The sequence below is a fragment of the Camelus dromedarius genome, chromosome 33, assembly GCF_036321535.1.
Source record: "Camelus dromedarius isolate mCamDro1 chromosome 33, mCamDro1.pat, whole genome shotgun sequence".
Lineage (NCBI taxonomy): Eukaryota > Metazoa > Chordata > Mammalia > Artiodactyla > Camelidae > Camelus > Camelus dromedarius.
In genome coordinates, this window is record NC_087468.1 from 7989279 (window position 1) to 8005114 (window position 15836).

The 15836-nt window shown below is 41.9% G+C and overlaps 1 protein-coding gene across 3 annotated transcripts in view; it reads right to left on the bottom strand.

The window, feature by feature from the left end:
• Positions 1 to 15836, bottom strand: part of IL1RL1 (interleukin 1 receptor like 1) — a 50102-nt gene that overhangs the window by 12670 nt on the left and 21596 nt on the right. The window contains exons 1-5 of one of the 3 annotated variants that reach the window (XM_010991894.3): positions 4166 to 4251; positions 3181 to 3352; positions 1985 to 2195; positions 834 to 1008; positions 580 to 742 (exon numbers count right to left, since the gene is read on the bottom strand). In XM_010991894.3, coding sequence (XP_010990196.2) covers positions 580 to 742; positions 834 to 1008; positions 1985 to 2195; positions 3181 to 3256 — 625 coding nt within the window. In that variant the 5' untranslated portion in view covers positions 3257 to 3352; positions 4166 to 4251. Of the gene's footprint in view, positions 1 to 579; positions 743 to 833; positions 1009 to 1984; positions 2196 to 3180; positions 3391 to 4165; positions 4252 to 15836 lie in introns of those variants that run through there. The other 2 variants (XM_031441039.2, XM_064481788.1) reach the window with 2 other exon arrangements.

The following is a 15836-nucleotide window of genomic DNA, read 5'->3' on the forward strand; positions in this document are numbered from 1 at the left end:
CCTTGGAGATTTGACGTGCTTGATTGTGAAGTCTTGCCCCTTGACAGGACTTTTACAGAATATAAAGTAAATTTGAAAGAAAGAAGTTAGAATTAAATGACCTACTTGAGGTCACTGATGATGTTGAATGCACAGCAAATCAAGATTGGAAACCACCCAATGATATCTGCGTATCTCTGCATAAAACTTCTCACTAAACTTCTAATCCAGTTAGTTACAATAGAGACTAAATAGATTGGTTTTTTTTCTATTTGCAGAACCTCTGACAACAAGTTGGGAGGAGGAGAGTTAATCTTGTTCTCCAAATAGCACCCAGCTCACTTAATCTTTGAAAAATGAAACCATAGAGGAGAGAACAGTTACAGCTTTGGATTCGTAGAGTAATTTCCCTCCAAACTGTCTTAAATCTTGATAGCGCATTTAGAAAATCTCTTGCGTCATAGTGGTGAGTATGTGAGATAAGATGAGACAAGAGGAATTTCGGGGAGGAGGATGAAGCAAAGGCAGACCGACAAGGGCTCAATATCTCTCATGTTATCTTTCTTCAAGCTTTGCAGTTTGTTAAACTTGGCAGCTTACCGATAACTGTGAATGACCTGGTTGCTGTCACGCTGTAACTGACACCATTTTCATTGTGCATAAATTTGCACGTATAATCACCGGTGTCCTGGTGAGTCGCGTTGTCAATCAGCAGATATGACTTGTGTGCTTGGTACCTTGATCCTCGAAGAAGGGCACAGTTCTGAAACACAATTCCAGTCAATATGCAATAATTCTCTCCTTACGTCCGTATTCATCGTGTGACTTTACTCCGTGTCCCACGCATCTCTTACCCTAAACCACTCAACAGGCGCCGTCCAATTGTAGAGGTCAATTGTCGGACAATATATTTTGGAATTTTTTTCTGACCCAGATGTTGTGGAATACATCAGATAATCCGGAATACTGCAACCTGGTGGTTTCTTATAAATGGTGACATTCACATATCCCGTCTTATTGGAGGTAGGACTATTAAAATAAGCCAAAAACCTTTTCTTAAATCACTTAGCGTTATGAAATAACGTCATGCAACTCTTTTACTTAATATTGCTTTTCTTCTTAAAACAAGTGATGTATGCTTGTTATTATTTTATAGTGATTCTTAGTTTAAATTAATCACTGAAATTTAGGGTTTTAAATACTTTTGTTACATTTGAGATAAAACATAACTCTTACAGTAACCCTAAAGCTGACTTCCTCACTGTTTCTTTGTATACTGTCTGTGCTGTAATGCCCAGGGAGAACCAATATAATTAAAGACAATGAGTATTTATTAAGAGTTACCATTCATACTGGTAACACTACCTCACTTTAGTCTCACAACTGTCCTTCAAAGTGGGTTTATAGATAGAGAAGTAACTTGCTGGCAACACACAGCTAACTAGTGACAGACCATGAATTTGAAACAAACCCTGTCTGATCTCAGAATCTAGGCACCTAACTATACACATCTTGCCTTTCGACAGTTCACCTGACACCTTGGATGTGCCAAACAGGCACAAAATCACAGACATTTGACAGTTTACACATAGGGTAAGTGACCTGCAGGCACACAGTCTCACGTTACCCTCCGGGGCTTGCCCCTCGGATCGACAAGAGTGGGAAACAGCCCCTGACACACACTGCAGACCTCCACATGCCCAGCTCCTAGGTTCCTGTGTTTTGCGCTGGGCTGTTCTGATCTGGAGCCCCACATGAGCGACTGCTCTCAATTCTCTTGGTCACTAAAAGAGTTAGGTCTTTTTCCAACTGAGCTAAAAATTAACCCCTGCAATTAATCATCCCAACAGTGAGTCACCATCACCCAAACCCCAACCTGAGGGTTTTTCCTAGAAGTGCTCTTTTTTTCAAATCCCTATATATATTCAATTGTTCCACAAAGGTAGAATGGGGAAGGGAAGTGAGGGCAACTCAGACAAGGGAGCAGGGTTAAGAGGGCTAATACCGCCTGATGATGCAAGTATAAGATCCAGAATCGCTGACTTCGGCTGGGAGAAACTTCAGACGTTCCCCTGAGGCAACTACACGGTTTCTTCTCTGGGTGGGAATAATTGTGTTGGTTTTTGAGTAATACCAGTCCACAGGATATTGAGATTTTTCTTGTCTGGGACATCTCACAATTAAAGCCTCATTTTCCAGGCCCCAAGAAGATTTGCCTGCAAATGGCAAAAAAAAAAAAAATTATAGATATTTTATATAGATATGAAATCCTGGAATGATCGTATATAAAGATTATAATTTCTGTATTCTAAATATCTTCTTCTAGGATTAAATTTAGAAACCGGGTCATACTTGGTGATACTTTAACTGAGAAAGAATAAGTAAATGAGCTATGATCTTTCGTGAAATATTCTTTTCTTTTTTAATCGAAGTACAGTCAGTTACAATGTGTCGATTTCTGGTGTTCAGCACAATGTCCCAGCCATGCCTATACATACACATATATATATTCGTTTTCATATTCTTTTTCATTAAAGGTTGTTACAAGATATTGAATATAGTTCCCTGTGCTGTGCAGAAGAAACTTGGGGGTTTTTTCATCTATTTTTAAATATAGTGGCTAACATTTACAAGTCTCAAACGCCCAAATTTATCCTTTCCCACCCCTTTCCCCCAGTAACCATAAGATTGTTCACTATGTCTGCGAGTCTGTTTCTGCTTTGTAGATGAGTTCATTAGTGTCTTCTGTTTTCTATTTTTTGATTCCACATGTGAGTGATATCATATGGTATTTTTCTTTCTCTTCATGGCTTACTTCACTTAGAATGATGATTCTAATGGGTACCACAGGTTAATGACTTAATTTGGGGCTAAATCCCCCACATTGCTCCAATGAGAAGCAGCCATGTCTACCTACACAAAGCATGTTGTCAGTCAACAAATGCTTACAGTGCCTCCACGTGCAAGAATCATGTTAAATTTTGATGTATTTGAATACGTAAAATTAAAATTATGCCATGTTTGTTATGAAGAATTTGTCCTGATAGATTGGTGATAAAGAATGACTGTAGAGCATAAATGAATTTTCCAAGTTACCATTCAGCTGGAGCAACTGGCAGCAAGCAGTTTAAAGCAAGGCAAAAGTCCTTGGAATTACTTAATGTAAAGAATTGTAAATTTCAGTTCAAAAGCAATGCTTACTGAACTTAGCTGACGTGGAAGGTATGAGAACCATCAGAACTGCCAAGCCCCAAACTCGCATTCTCAGTTTCTTCATCCAGAGCAAGTGTTGGTAACTGATTCTCGAGATGATTCGGATTGAATCTGTGACACAGGAGGGTGAAATTCTCCCCTAGGTGGCTGATGGTGCTCCCTAAGATTTATAGTCGGAAAGAATTGTCAGTATCTCTTCTGAAAAACAAATCATACAAAATCACAAGCAAAATTTTTACAGCCATGACTTTACTTGCCCAATACCCCCCAGGAGAATTAATCGTTCACAGGTGTTTAGTATGTATAAATATGTTTGGGAGCAGGCTTCAGACACATTTATTCCTACTGGACCTTTGGACCATGCAGGACTTACTATGGCCATGCTATTTCATAGTCTCATGAGAATGTACTGAAAGAAGCTACATTAAGAGGAAAGAAAATGAATTTCTATTTTTGAAAAAAATAAAACCATAAAATTCAACAGACCCTAGAAAACACAATATTATAAACACTGATTTGAGACCACAGACATCCACATAGGCTACCAGCTGCGTGACCCACAGCTCAAGGACACAGGCAAATAGTCATCACAAAGCAACTAAGGAATACAGGAAAGTCATCAAATAATTGCCCTAAACACTACACCAAACCCTCTAAAATTTGTCCCTGCCCCAGCTGGTCCCCAGGATTCAACAAAGTCTTTCTAAGAAGAGTCGAAAGTCTGTGAAAAATAATTGCATACCTTTTTTCCCCCTCTCAGCAGAAGAATAACTTAACTATATCATTTTTTTCTTAAAAAATTCCAGGGAGGGATGAAACCAATGTAGAAACTGACAAATACTGAATGAATACAACAACCCTTAATATATTTCAGAAAAGCATGTGTCCTCTAAGCATGAATCGTTGACACTTTTCTTATTCCTTGTGTGGAAAAGTTTTTACTACAAATTTGAGATAAGTAACTGATGCTTACCCAAATGAAGGGCAGAGGGAACGAACTCCACGTCAAGACTGAGCTGTGAAGTGTCCGGCTCTCGTGGCTCCTTCCCTGCAGACTCCTCACGTGCATGCACTCTCTCTTTTATTTCAAAGGGGTGACATGCAAAGACATCCTTCAACTCGCCGCTCCACCCACCCCGAAATTTGGTTTTTAGCCAAAATTCGTGACTTGTTCAAAAACGCTGATGTATCATGTACCAAGAACCCTTGACTCTGGCACATAAATATTTAAAACATGAAAGTACATTGAATAATTCTTTAGAAGTATTCAAATCATCTCCACCCATTTTAGCATCAGTTTCTCAAGCTGACTAATGCTAGCTGTTTATCACCCCGATATTACTGCACTTTGAGTTCTAAACGATCTTGCAGTCTTGGGAACTTGATGCTGCCCTTCCAGATACTTCGCTTGGCAGCCATGGGTTAGGGAGGCTGTCAGAGAGCTTCCAAGGCAAAGTGGGAGCAAACAGGACTTCATAGGATCTCACAAATGTTCTGTTTCAGGTACAGAATGTGACACGGTCTCATCCAAAAACAGATTCCAACTCCTCGGATGTAAGTCCCTACAGGGCTCGCAGGTTTGGATGGAGAAAGGAAGTTTTCCTAAGGAATTCAGAGAAATAGAGGGAGGCTTCGAGGAAGAAGGCTGCCTGAAGGGAATTGACAAGGAAAACCAGGACTCTCAACTCTCAGGGTCCATGTAAAACAAACGTTCACCGCAAAAATCTGCTTTCAGCTATGCATTGCTGGGATGACTCAGGCATGAGTAAACTGAACTCACTTTTAAAACTCACCACATCCCAGAAGGATTCAGGAACTAATTCCAGACCAGCACAATGATATACTAATAAAAGCTAAGCCTTCTCTGGAACTCACTCTATGCCAGACAGAGTGCTAAATGACTTCCACGTATTAACTCCTTCGTGCTCACAAACACCCAAGGAGGCAGGCCTCTTCTTACGGTCACTCTTTTACAGACAAGGACGCTGAGGCACTGAGAGGACAAGCAATATGTCCGGTCACATTCTGCTAAGAGGCGAAGCCAGAATTTGAACCCAAGCAGGTTGGCTCCAAAGGTTAGATTACTAATCACTAAATCGTACCACCACCAGGTGAGAAAGGTTGAGAAAGGAGATTGCTGCCAAAGTTCTAGAAGGTTTTTGGAGTCAGTTGACTACACTCACCCTCCCCCCAGCACTGTGACTGGCAACGCGCCTGAGCAGCCACCCCCGTCTGCACGGACATCAGTCACGTGCTCTCAGAGGAAGAGGTGCAAAGTCTTGTCACTGCTGGGAGATTTACCACGAGACATCTGGTGTGCATTCGAGAGATTAGATCTGTTCATTGCCATTCTTGATTTAGTTGTCAACTTTTTATTATCAAGATCATGAGTTTTGACACTGAGACCACAGAATCAGGAGCAGGCAAGCTTGGTACAGTGCCCAGACACTGTCAGCTCGAGAGAACATTGTGATAAATGAAATAATACAACCTGAACATTCTTATACTTGAGTACAAACTTATACTTTGTATCCTAAAACATCTTTTAAAAATTTTTACTAAATTTGGGCATTTATTCATTTAGACGAGGCCACAGCTACCTTGGTTTCTTAGTTTTAAATAAGGTTTCAGTTAGAGTTTTAATATCATCATCGTGAAATCTTGCAGAAACATCTAATGAAGTCTAGCTATTATGATAAATAAAAGATATTATTATAAAATAACTCAGTCAATTATTCAACAATTAGGCCCCTTCATTCAAAATACAACACTGCATGGGACTTATCATCAGCATCCTTCAAAGTTTACAGATTAAAATAAAAACCCAAGGATGAGACTGGTTAAATAATTCGACCAAGTTCACCCAGTTGTGGCTGGGGTTGAAACCAGGCTTGTTGAACCTCAAAGCCAAGGCTTTCTTTTTTTTTTTTTTCTAATATCAGCTAAAAAAGAGAGAGAGATTAGAGCAGTGAAGCTTTCCTTCTTATGGTTGTGACTGGTAAAACAGAATAAGCAACTCTAATTTCCTTTAAGCCTCTTCTTTGTCAAGAACTAATCCCTTCTGGCTTCTAACCATGCCGACACCATCCAACATCAAACTCTAGAAGTTGATAGTAACTTAGCAAGACAATATGCGAAAGGCAAGGCTTTTAATAAATACCTGAAACAAAGATTCTGAGCGGCCACGGATTCTGCCAAGTTAAGCAGAAATCTTCCGGTGCCTGCTGGCTGCTTCTGCAGAAGCTCTCTTCATTTTCAAAATTAATCTAACCTAATTTGGCCATACATTTTTTTCTGTTTTTTGGGTGACACTTTTGAAATCTTGCATATCCTTATTTATAATCTAATTCTCTGAAATTTCTACTAAGAAACAAAACACAAAAACTTTTATCTTTTATTTGCCTGAGTCACATCTAGGGGCTTGCATTTGGACCATAGCATCCAAATATTTTGTAACTTAGAAGATATCCTGTGAGGTTTATTCATCTTCTTGGCTGGTGTCATAGCTAAATTGAGATAGAATGTCTTAACATTGCAGGGCTGGCCAGTGGTGACCTGGTCTTACAGTAACCATGTGAAAAGCAGGAAATATTTGTCCTGTTAAATTTATGTGACTTAAAGTGGGTCAGGTTCTCACTCAGTAATTCTCACAAGAACAAGCACTCAGTGCTCCTTTCCTTCCCTCCATCCTTCCTTTGGCCTCACCCAACTCTCCCCTTCAAAAACTCAAAGCAATTGGTACATATTCAAGGACAAACTGGAAATAACAAAGACTATCTATATCCAGGACTAGACTGCTGAGCTCCTCCATCCCTCCCCCCTCCCTGCCCCTTTAAGTCTCCCTTGTCTCAATGACGGTCACTTCATCCTCCCGGTTGCCCAAGCTAAAACTCTCCATATGTGATTGACTCTTCTCCTCCTCACACATCTGGCATGCAGTCCACCAGGACATCCTATTGGTTCCACCTTGAAAGAACATCCTACCTGCGAGGACTCCCTCCCACCTCCACCGCCACCTCCCTTGAACAAGCCACCATCATCTCTCACCTGGATTTTAAAAATAGCTTCTAATGGTTGTCCCCGCTTCCACTCATGCCCTTCTGCAGACTATCCTTAATACAGAGGCTCCAGAGAGCCTGTTAAAACCTAAGTCGAATCGTACATACCTCCAATGTCTTTCCGCTTCCTCCAGAGGAAAAGCCAACACCCTTACCTCCACTATGGTGTCCGCACAACCTGAGGCCACCTGGCATCTCCTTTCCAATCCTGTGCCCTCCTTGAACGTACCAGGACAGTTCCTGCCCTGCACTAGCCCTTCCTTCTGTCTAGATGGCTCCTTCCAGTGATCCACAAGGCTGACTTTCTCACCTCCTCAAAGCCCGTGCTCCTATGGTACCTTCTCAATAATGTTTAGCCTGACTACTCAAGTTTCTTTTCTTCTCTATGTTTTTTTTTTTTTTTTGGCTCCTGAACTTTTTTATTGAGGTTAAATCACATCACATAAAATTAATCATTTTAAAGTGACAATTCAGTGGCATTCAATACATTGACAATGTTGTGAAACCAACAATCTATCTAGACCTAAAACATTTTCATCAAATTAAAACCCTGTGCCATCAGTAGTCACCTACCCCATCCCTCCTCCCCCTAGTCCCTAGCAACCATCCACCTGTCTTCTGTCTCTATGGACTTGCCTATTTTGAATAGTTCATATAAATACAATCAAACAATAAGTGCCCTTTGTACCTGGCTCATTTCGCATAATGTAGTCAAGGTCCACTTATGCTGAAGCATATATCAGCACTTCATTCTTTTTAATGGCTGAGTAATATTCTACTGTCTGAATATACCACAATTTGTTTATCCATTCATTCATTCATGAGCATGTGGGTTGCCTCTGCCTTTGACTATTGTGAATATGCCATTATGGACATTGGTGCCCAAGCGTTTGTTTAGTATCTGATTGGCTGATTTTGAATTGCCCATCTTTCCCTCTTTCCCCATCTCCTTGCCCTGCTCTGGTCCTTCTCTAGGGCGCGCATCATCTCCTAAGACTCTACTTACACACCGTGTTTACTGTTTCTGTTCTGCTTCCCCCGCTAGAATACGAGCTCCAGAAGGAAAGATGTTTCTGTCAGTTGTGTCCATTGATCACTAGCTCACATCCTTGGAACGGCACCCAGTACAAAGCAGGGGCCCAAAAGTGTTCATTGAATGAGCCAGCACAACCAACTATGGGGTGGAGTTTTCAGTCTGAAAAATAAAGGTTTTATGTATGAATCTGAACAGGAGAGCACACTTTCTGCCATGCTTTTATAGCTCTCCCCTGAAACCCTGTCCTCCCTGTCCAGCCTCATGGTGTGATGGGGACGAAGTCACCTTGGAAGGCCCTGTGGAAACTCCAGGGGTGAGAAAGGAGTGAGCAGCTGAGTAAGTGAGGAGGGGCCCCACTGTCTGAGGACAGACAGAAGGAGGGAGTGAGGGTGCTGGCCACAGGGAAACCAGCCAGCTAGCTTAACTGTTTGCCCATGTGAAGCGACTAAATTATAACCACGATCCCTCTGAGACTAATAGCTTATGCCCACCATATAATCTACCCCCTGCTAATTCCAGAGCATCTGTTGCTGTGCTCAGCATTTGCCAGCCTTTATCTCATGGACACTTTCCTTTGTCGTGGGGTCAGCGTGGCCTTTATTTTCCCCGGCATTAGAATCATCATCTGTAAATCTGTGAGAATTCTAAGATTCACATGGAAATTTAAATTACTTAAAAGAGCCAAAATATTATTTTAAAAAATAAGTACAGAACTGGAGAACTAATACAACTTGATTATAAGATTTAATATATAGCCAAAATGATGGAAACAGTGTGGTGCTGGCATAAAGATAGATATATAGAGCAAAAGATCAAAGGAGTCTAGAAATAGACTCACACATGTAAGGCAAGTTGATTTTTCATAAAAGCATCAGTATAAGTCTCTGGGGAAAGCACAGTGTTTTCAACAAATGATGATGGAAAAATTGGCCATCTATCTGGAATAAATCTTTATCGCACATGATACACAAAAATAAAATCAAAATGGATCATATATGTAGAAAGTTACATAGTGAAAAACCTTAATAACTTGGAGTAGGACAAATATTTTTTAGACTAGAATACAAAAATCATCAATCATGAAAGAAAAAGAAATAACTTGAACTTCATCAAAATTAAGAACCGTTATATCAAAGGCATCGTTACAATTGGAATAAGTCAAACCAAAGTCTCAGACCCAAAACTCACAGCTTAGACATCTGATGAAGGACTTGTGTCTAGTTCAGAAATAAGTTTTACAAGTCAGTATAAAGAAGACAAAATAGCCCCGTTAAAAAATGAGGAAGAGAGTTAAACTGATATTTCACAAGAGAAAATGTATCAATGTTGAACAAATACAAAAAAAAAAAAAAAAAGATGTTCCAAGGTAACTTATTAGAGAAATCACTTAAAAGTGACTAAGATCACAGGGAGACCCAGCATCGTGTGTAGTATTACAATGACTGACAACACCAAGTGCTGGTGAGAATGTGGTGCAAAGAGACCCCAGCACATTACTGATCAGCACGTAAAATGGTAAATGACTTTGGAAAGTGGCTTGGCAGTTTCTAAGAAATATCATGTGACCCAGGAATTTTTCCCCTAAAGATTTAACCAAACGAAATTAAAAAAAAAAAAATGTGTGCCTACAAAGAGACTCACATCAGTCTCATAGACTCTGGACGACCATCGCCACGTACACGGATAAACTTTAATACTCATATGATGGAATGCTACTCAGAAATTAAAAAGAAGGAACTACTGATCTGTGCAATTCGAATGAATTTCAGAAACATTATGCTGCGTGAAAGAAGCTAGGTGTGAAAGGGTGCACACTATATGATCTCATTTACATAATGTTCTAAAACTGTAAAGCTAATGAGTGATTGTCTGGGACGAGGAGATGAGAGCCTTCGATTAACCGTAAAGGAGCATGAGAGACCAAAGTGGACCCTACAATGCTTATATCAGACAAAATAGACTATAGAACAAAGACTGTGACAAGAGACAGAAAAAAAGGATTTATATAATGATAAAACAAATCAATCTAACAGAAGGCAGGCAAGAATATACAGTGGGGATGACAGTACTTTCAATAAATGGTGTTGGGAAAACTGGACAGCTCCGTGCCAAAGAATGAAACTGAATCACTTTCTTAGACCACAAACAGAAATAAAATCCAAATGGGTTAAAGACTTAAATGTAAGATCTGAAACCATAAAACTCTAATAACTAGTCAGGATTGTAATGGCACCATGCTTTTGTCAATGTCACCAGTTACATCCACATAATTGCTAAAGCCAGTGTCCGTCCTCAGTCTCCACCTTTCCTTGAGCCCTGAGAAGTGTCTGTCACAGTGGAACACTTCCTCCCTCATCTTTCTTCAGGACGCCACTGACTTCTCCTCACATCTCTTCTTCCCACCACTGCATGATTCAGAGCTCAAACGTCTTTTCTTCTCTGTCCACACTCATACCCCATGTGATGTGGTCCAGTCTCCAGGGTGTACACATCTTCTATACGGCTGATGACACTCTCAAAGTTAAAGCTGCCATCCAGACTCTCCCCGCTGCACTCTGGACTCAGACATGCACCTGCCGACGTGACGTCTCCACTTGTCTGTGTCCTAGACATGTCAGAATTAACCCGTCAAGATCAATTTCTACTCTTCATACCAAAGCCTGCTCTTCCAACAGCGCTCATCACGGCGGATGGCAACTCCATCTTCACGGCTGCGCAGATCAAAATCCATGGCGGTTTCCTTAAACCTCTTTCACTGACACCCCTCATTCAATCCTTCAGCAAGTCGCATTAAATCTACCTGCCAAGTCTGTGACCACTGCTTATGGCCCTCACTGGTGGTCCAGGCCACCATCATCTTTTGCCTGGATTATTGAGAAACTTCCAAATTCATCTCTTTGGTCCTTCCCTTGCCCTCTTAGGATCTGTTTTCAAAGCAGAAACCAGCATGATCCTTTTAGTCATTCCCCCTCTGTGGTCTGCTAGCCCTCACACCTCTCTGATTCACATCCTTCTGTGCCCCCACCTTCATTCCACACTCTTCTCTTCTTTCTTCCCTGAACACCCCAAGCTTGCCCTCACCTCAGAGCTATTTACTCTATCTGAGATTCTCTTCCTCCAGGCTGCTGTGTGACTAGCTCCCTCACCTTCCCCTTAATGAATCTACCTTTTACCTCAACCAGCCCTATATTCCCAACCTCCTTGCTCTATTTTTCTATGGCTTTTATAACCTTCTAATGTACTACATAATTATTATTCACCACACACAGACTTTCTGTTCTGTTCACTGATGTATCCCCAGGGCAGGTCCTCAATAAATACCTTCTGAATGAACAAATGAATGAATGGTCTCTTGTTGAATAAGCATGAGGATGAATTTGTAATTTTTTTTTTTACTGAATTGAATCTTTTTCTTTATAAGAATGTCAAGTTTAAGGATGCTTTTATTATAAAGGTCAAAATAGAAATAGAAAGTGGGAGAAATTTTTCCTGGATTTGACCCAGAGGCTGGAGGCACAAACCATCACTGACAGACTGAAAGAAAGAAAGAATTAAAGTGGCAACAAACATATACTGAAGGGCAGAGAAACAGAAAAGCAAACCCACAGGAGCCATGCTTGAATTAAACCTCTAAGTTGCTCAAAATACTCCCTTATGACAGCAGGAGCCAAATCCATTCGGAGGTTATTTGTTTGGTTGCATGATTTAAAATATCTTAGTTTCATAAAGCTTAATGTAGATCACATTTTGAAAAGCTTAATCACTTTGCATCAGGCTCGTTTCTTAGGAAATTCCTATTCTGAGTCATTTCTCTGTACCTTTTAAAAATTGGTGTTTTTGTCAGCAGTGATCTAACAGAGACTTGTTGGAGGAAAAATTCTTTCTCCCAATGCTCAAAAAATATTTTTTTTGAAATGAAGATAAAGGAATTTTGAACATTCCAACCCAGAATCTATCAGGGGACCTGTGCTCACCATTCCTACCGAGTAGTGAAACCCAGGGAAATGTGCCCCTCCTGAACACGGGAGTCAAGGTTTTCTTTAGAGTTTGAGGTTACTGCTGTTGGTGAACTGAAGGACATTCGAATACCAGTGCACAGTATGGAGTTCTTTCAGCCAAGCTTCCAGCAGAAAGCAGCTGATAGGTTCTGATCCCCCAAGACGCCGGAGTGAAGAGGACTTTTAGAAAATGCTCAGTCAGCACCAATCGTCCTGGAGGTGGGCAGGGAGAGTGAGGAGTGGGGAGAGTGACATCAGATGTACCCCATTCCTCGGGGACAAGTCATCCCGCTCAGAGCTTTAGTTGGGTGCAGGGGAGCAAAGAGGGTGGAGGCGCCAGTGGGCAGAGGTAGATCCCTAAGCCCCTTTGACTACAAGGCTTCTAAGAGGAAGGGGTAAGGATGTCTCAATCCCCAGCTAAGAGTGGGCTGAAACAGACACCTAACGTTCACACTTAAACCATGTTTGAAGAAGTTGTCAAAAGACATAAGTGGTCTTGGATAGGGTCTGCGGTCGCTGACATTCAAAGTTATCCATCCACCTTGGGAATAAGTCATAGCTCTTGTCTAAATCTCAATTACACTGTCAAAGAAAGGGGACACCATCTTTATTTTGTACATTTCCATCAGGGCCCTGTCCCTTTGGACCTGGGGTTCCATCACCCAACTGTTCTCATGCTCATTTTCAGTCTTGCATAGTGAGCCCAAGCTCTCACCAGCATTACATGACATGGGAGTTGAATGCACAGGATTTGAGTCAGCCAGGTCCGAGTTTTGTCCCTAATTCACAGAATGATCACAGGAACCACAGGATATGGTGCATAGCAAACACTTGTCTCATGGTCTGGTATACAGCAGACTCTCAGTAAATAGTTACTGTTGGTGCTGCTGCTATGTTATTACAAGCGTGCTAAGGAGACCGTGCCCCAGACAAGCCGGCGCCTCCTCACTCCTTGCCAAGTACTGTTTGTCACCTCATTTCCCCGCTCTCCCCTGTATTTGATCGCAGTTCTTAGGAATGCTCCTAAAAGAAAACATAGGGTAAAAGCTTTGTGACACTGGTCTTGGCAATGATTTCATGGACGTGCAGCCAAAAGCATAGAAAAATAGATAAAAAAGCAAAAGAAAAATAGACAGGGGGACTACATCAAACTAAAAAGATCTCGTGAAGCAGTGGAAACAGTCAACAGAGTGAAAAGGCAGAGTCATATATCTGATGAAGGATTGGAAGGCAGAGTCATATATCTGATGAAGGATTGATTTCCAAGATACATAAGGAACCGATACAACTCAATAGCAAATAATAATGATAATAATAACCCAATGTTTAAATGGGCAGAGGACTTAATAGACATTTCTCCAAAGAAGACATACAGATGGACAACAGGTGCATAAAAAGATGCTCGGCTTCCCTAATCATCAGGGAAATGCAAATCAAAACCGCAGTGAGATACCACCTCAGCCCTGTCAGGAGAGCTATTACCAAAGAAACACGAGATAACAAGGGTTGGCAAGGATGTGGAGAAATTGGAACCCTTGTGCAGTTGGTGGGAACGCACAGTGATACAGTTGCTATGGAAAACATTAAGATTCCTGGAAAAGCTGAAGATAGAAATACCAGGGGATCCAGCACGCCCACGTCAGGGTATTTATCCAAAAAAATTGAAATCAGAATCTCCAAGAGATACCTGCGCTCTCGTGTTCCTTACAGCACTACTGACAACAGCCAAGACATGGAAACAACCTAAATGTCCATCGAGAGACGCGTGGATAAAGAAAGTGTTAGTTACACACTTACTTGATACGTGTATACGACGGAAGGGTATTCAGACTGAGCCTGGGGGGCACTGTGTTAAGTGAAGTAAGCCAGGCAGAGAAGGACAAATACTGCCCGATTCCACTTGCATCAAATATTAAAACAAATACACAAAACCAAAGAGTGGAATGGTGGTTTCCAGGGGCCTGGAGAGGAGGAAATGGAGAGAGGATGGACACCCACACATAGTTTCAGTTACGTAAGATGAATAATTTCTAGAGATCGACGGTACAATATTGTGCAGGTAGTGAAAATTACCGGATTGTACATGTAAATATTTGTTAAAATGGTAGAGCTCATGGTAAGTGTTTTTACCAGACAGAATTTTTAAAAATTTTAAGTGCCTGTTTAGAATGCAGACAACCCGCCTAACCCTTTTCCTTCCTCTTTCTGAGAACTGGATTTGGTTGCTGTTATGTTTTGTTCCAGACCAGAGGGGCCCTTCCCTCCACCCTGAACTGGGACCCTAGGACAGGCACACACGTGCACACAGGTGCACACTCACACAGTTCCAGCACCACACTGCCCTGCATCGTGTTCCTGCCACTGGGGTGCCCTTCCCCTTGCATATCAATGTCACCCAAAACTTTGGAGACCCTCCCCTTTGCAGTTTTCTATCTCTGCACTCAAAGAAAACTGGGAAATGTGGAGGGCCTAGCACAGAAATATAGACCCTCATAATCACAGGACAAATACTGAAGGACATAGACAAAGAGTTCTTCTGGAAAAAGCAGGAATCTAAAAACCAAAGACACCCCAGATCTGTTTGAGCTGTTGGTCCACATCTCCAGACACAGAGGCATCTAGTTAAGAAAACACATTGGGACCAATTTCTTCATCTAAACAGTCTGTTCAAGAACAGAGAGAACCCGATGTCCTGCTGGGGATTCTGTCATTCAAACCAGCAACCACGGCAGGCGGGCAGTAGGGCACAGAGTTGGGCGTCCCCAGAGCAGGAAAGGGGAAAATGAGTGACAGTGATGAAGACTGACATCGTTAAGTGTTTGCTGTCAGACAGGTCCTGAGCTGTCACTTTATGTCCACGTCACCTTTTGAAACCACCCTCTGAACTTGGCATTAGTCCTGATATGCTGGTTTTATAAGGAATACAAGAACTCAAGAGCTTAGATGCGTGTCCTAGAGTCGCGCATCAAGGAGGTGCAAGAACTGCTACATCCGGAGGAAACACAACTCCCACTTCTCTGCCCCGGACACTCGGCAGGCAGGGCCTTGGGGACCAGCTCTGTCTCGCCTGAGTCTTCACACTTTGCAGGGCAGCCTTGAGAGAGGAAGGAAACGGACGGAGCCACTAACCAGAGGCACCAATGCCACACGTGAGCTTAGTTCTTCACTCCCTTCCTCCCCTAAACCAGGCTGGCCCCCACAGCCCACCTCCTCATCCCCATCACGTTTCCAGCCTGGGTTTCCTTCTCCTGGAGGGCCCGACCCCTCTTCCCTGCACCTCATCCTTCTCCCTCGCCCCGTTCACTCAGCATCTCCCTACTTCCTGAGCTCTTTTCCCGCTTCCATCATCTGAGTAGATTCTACCTCTGGGTTTTGGTGGATTCCAGCAAGAATAATGCTGGCATATGAGCACTTTGTATGTACCGTGCACTGTACAAGGACCCCCCCAAACCCACCACACCCTCGGCCATTTGTTTTCCAATACAAGAGGTCAAAGTTCCATGTTATGCAAACAAAACTTCAACAGACTTTATCAGTCTGTAACTTGACTTT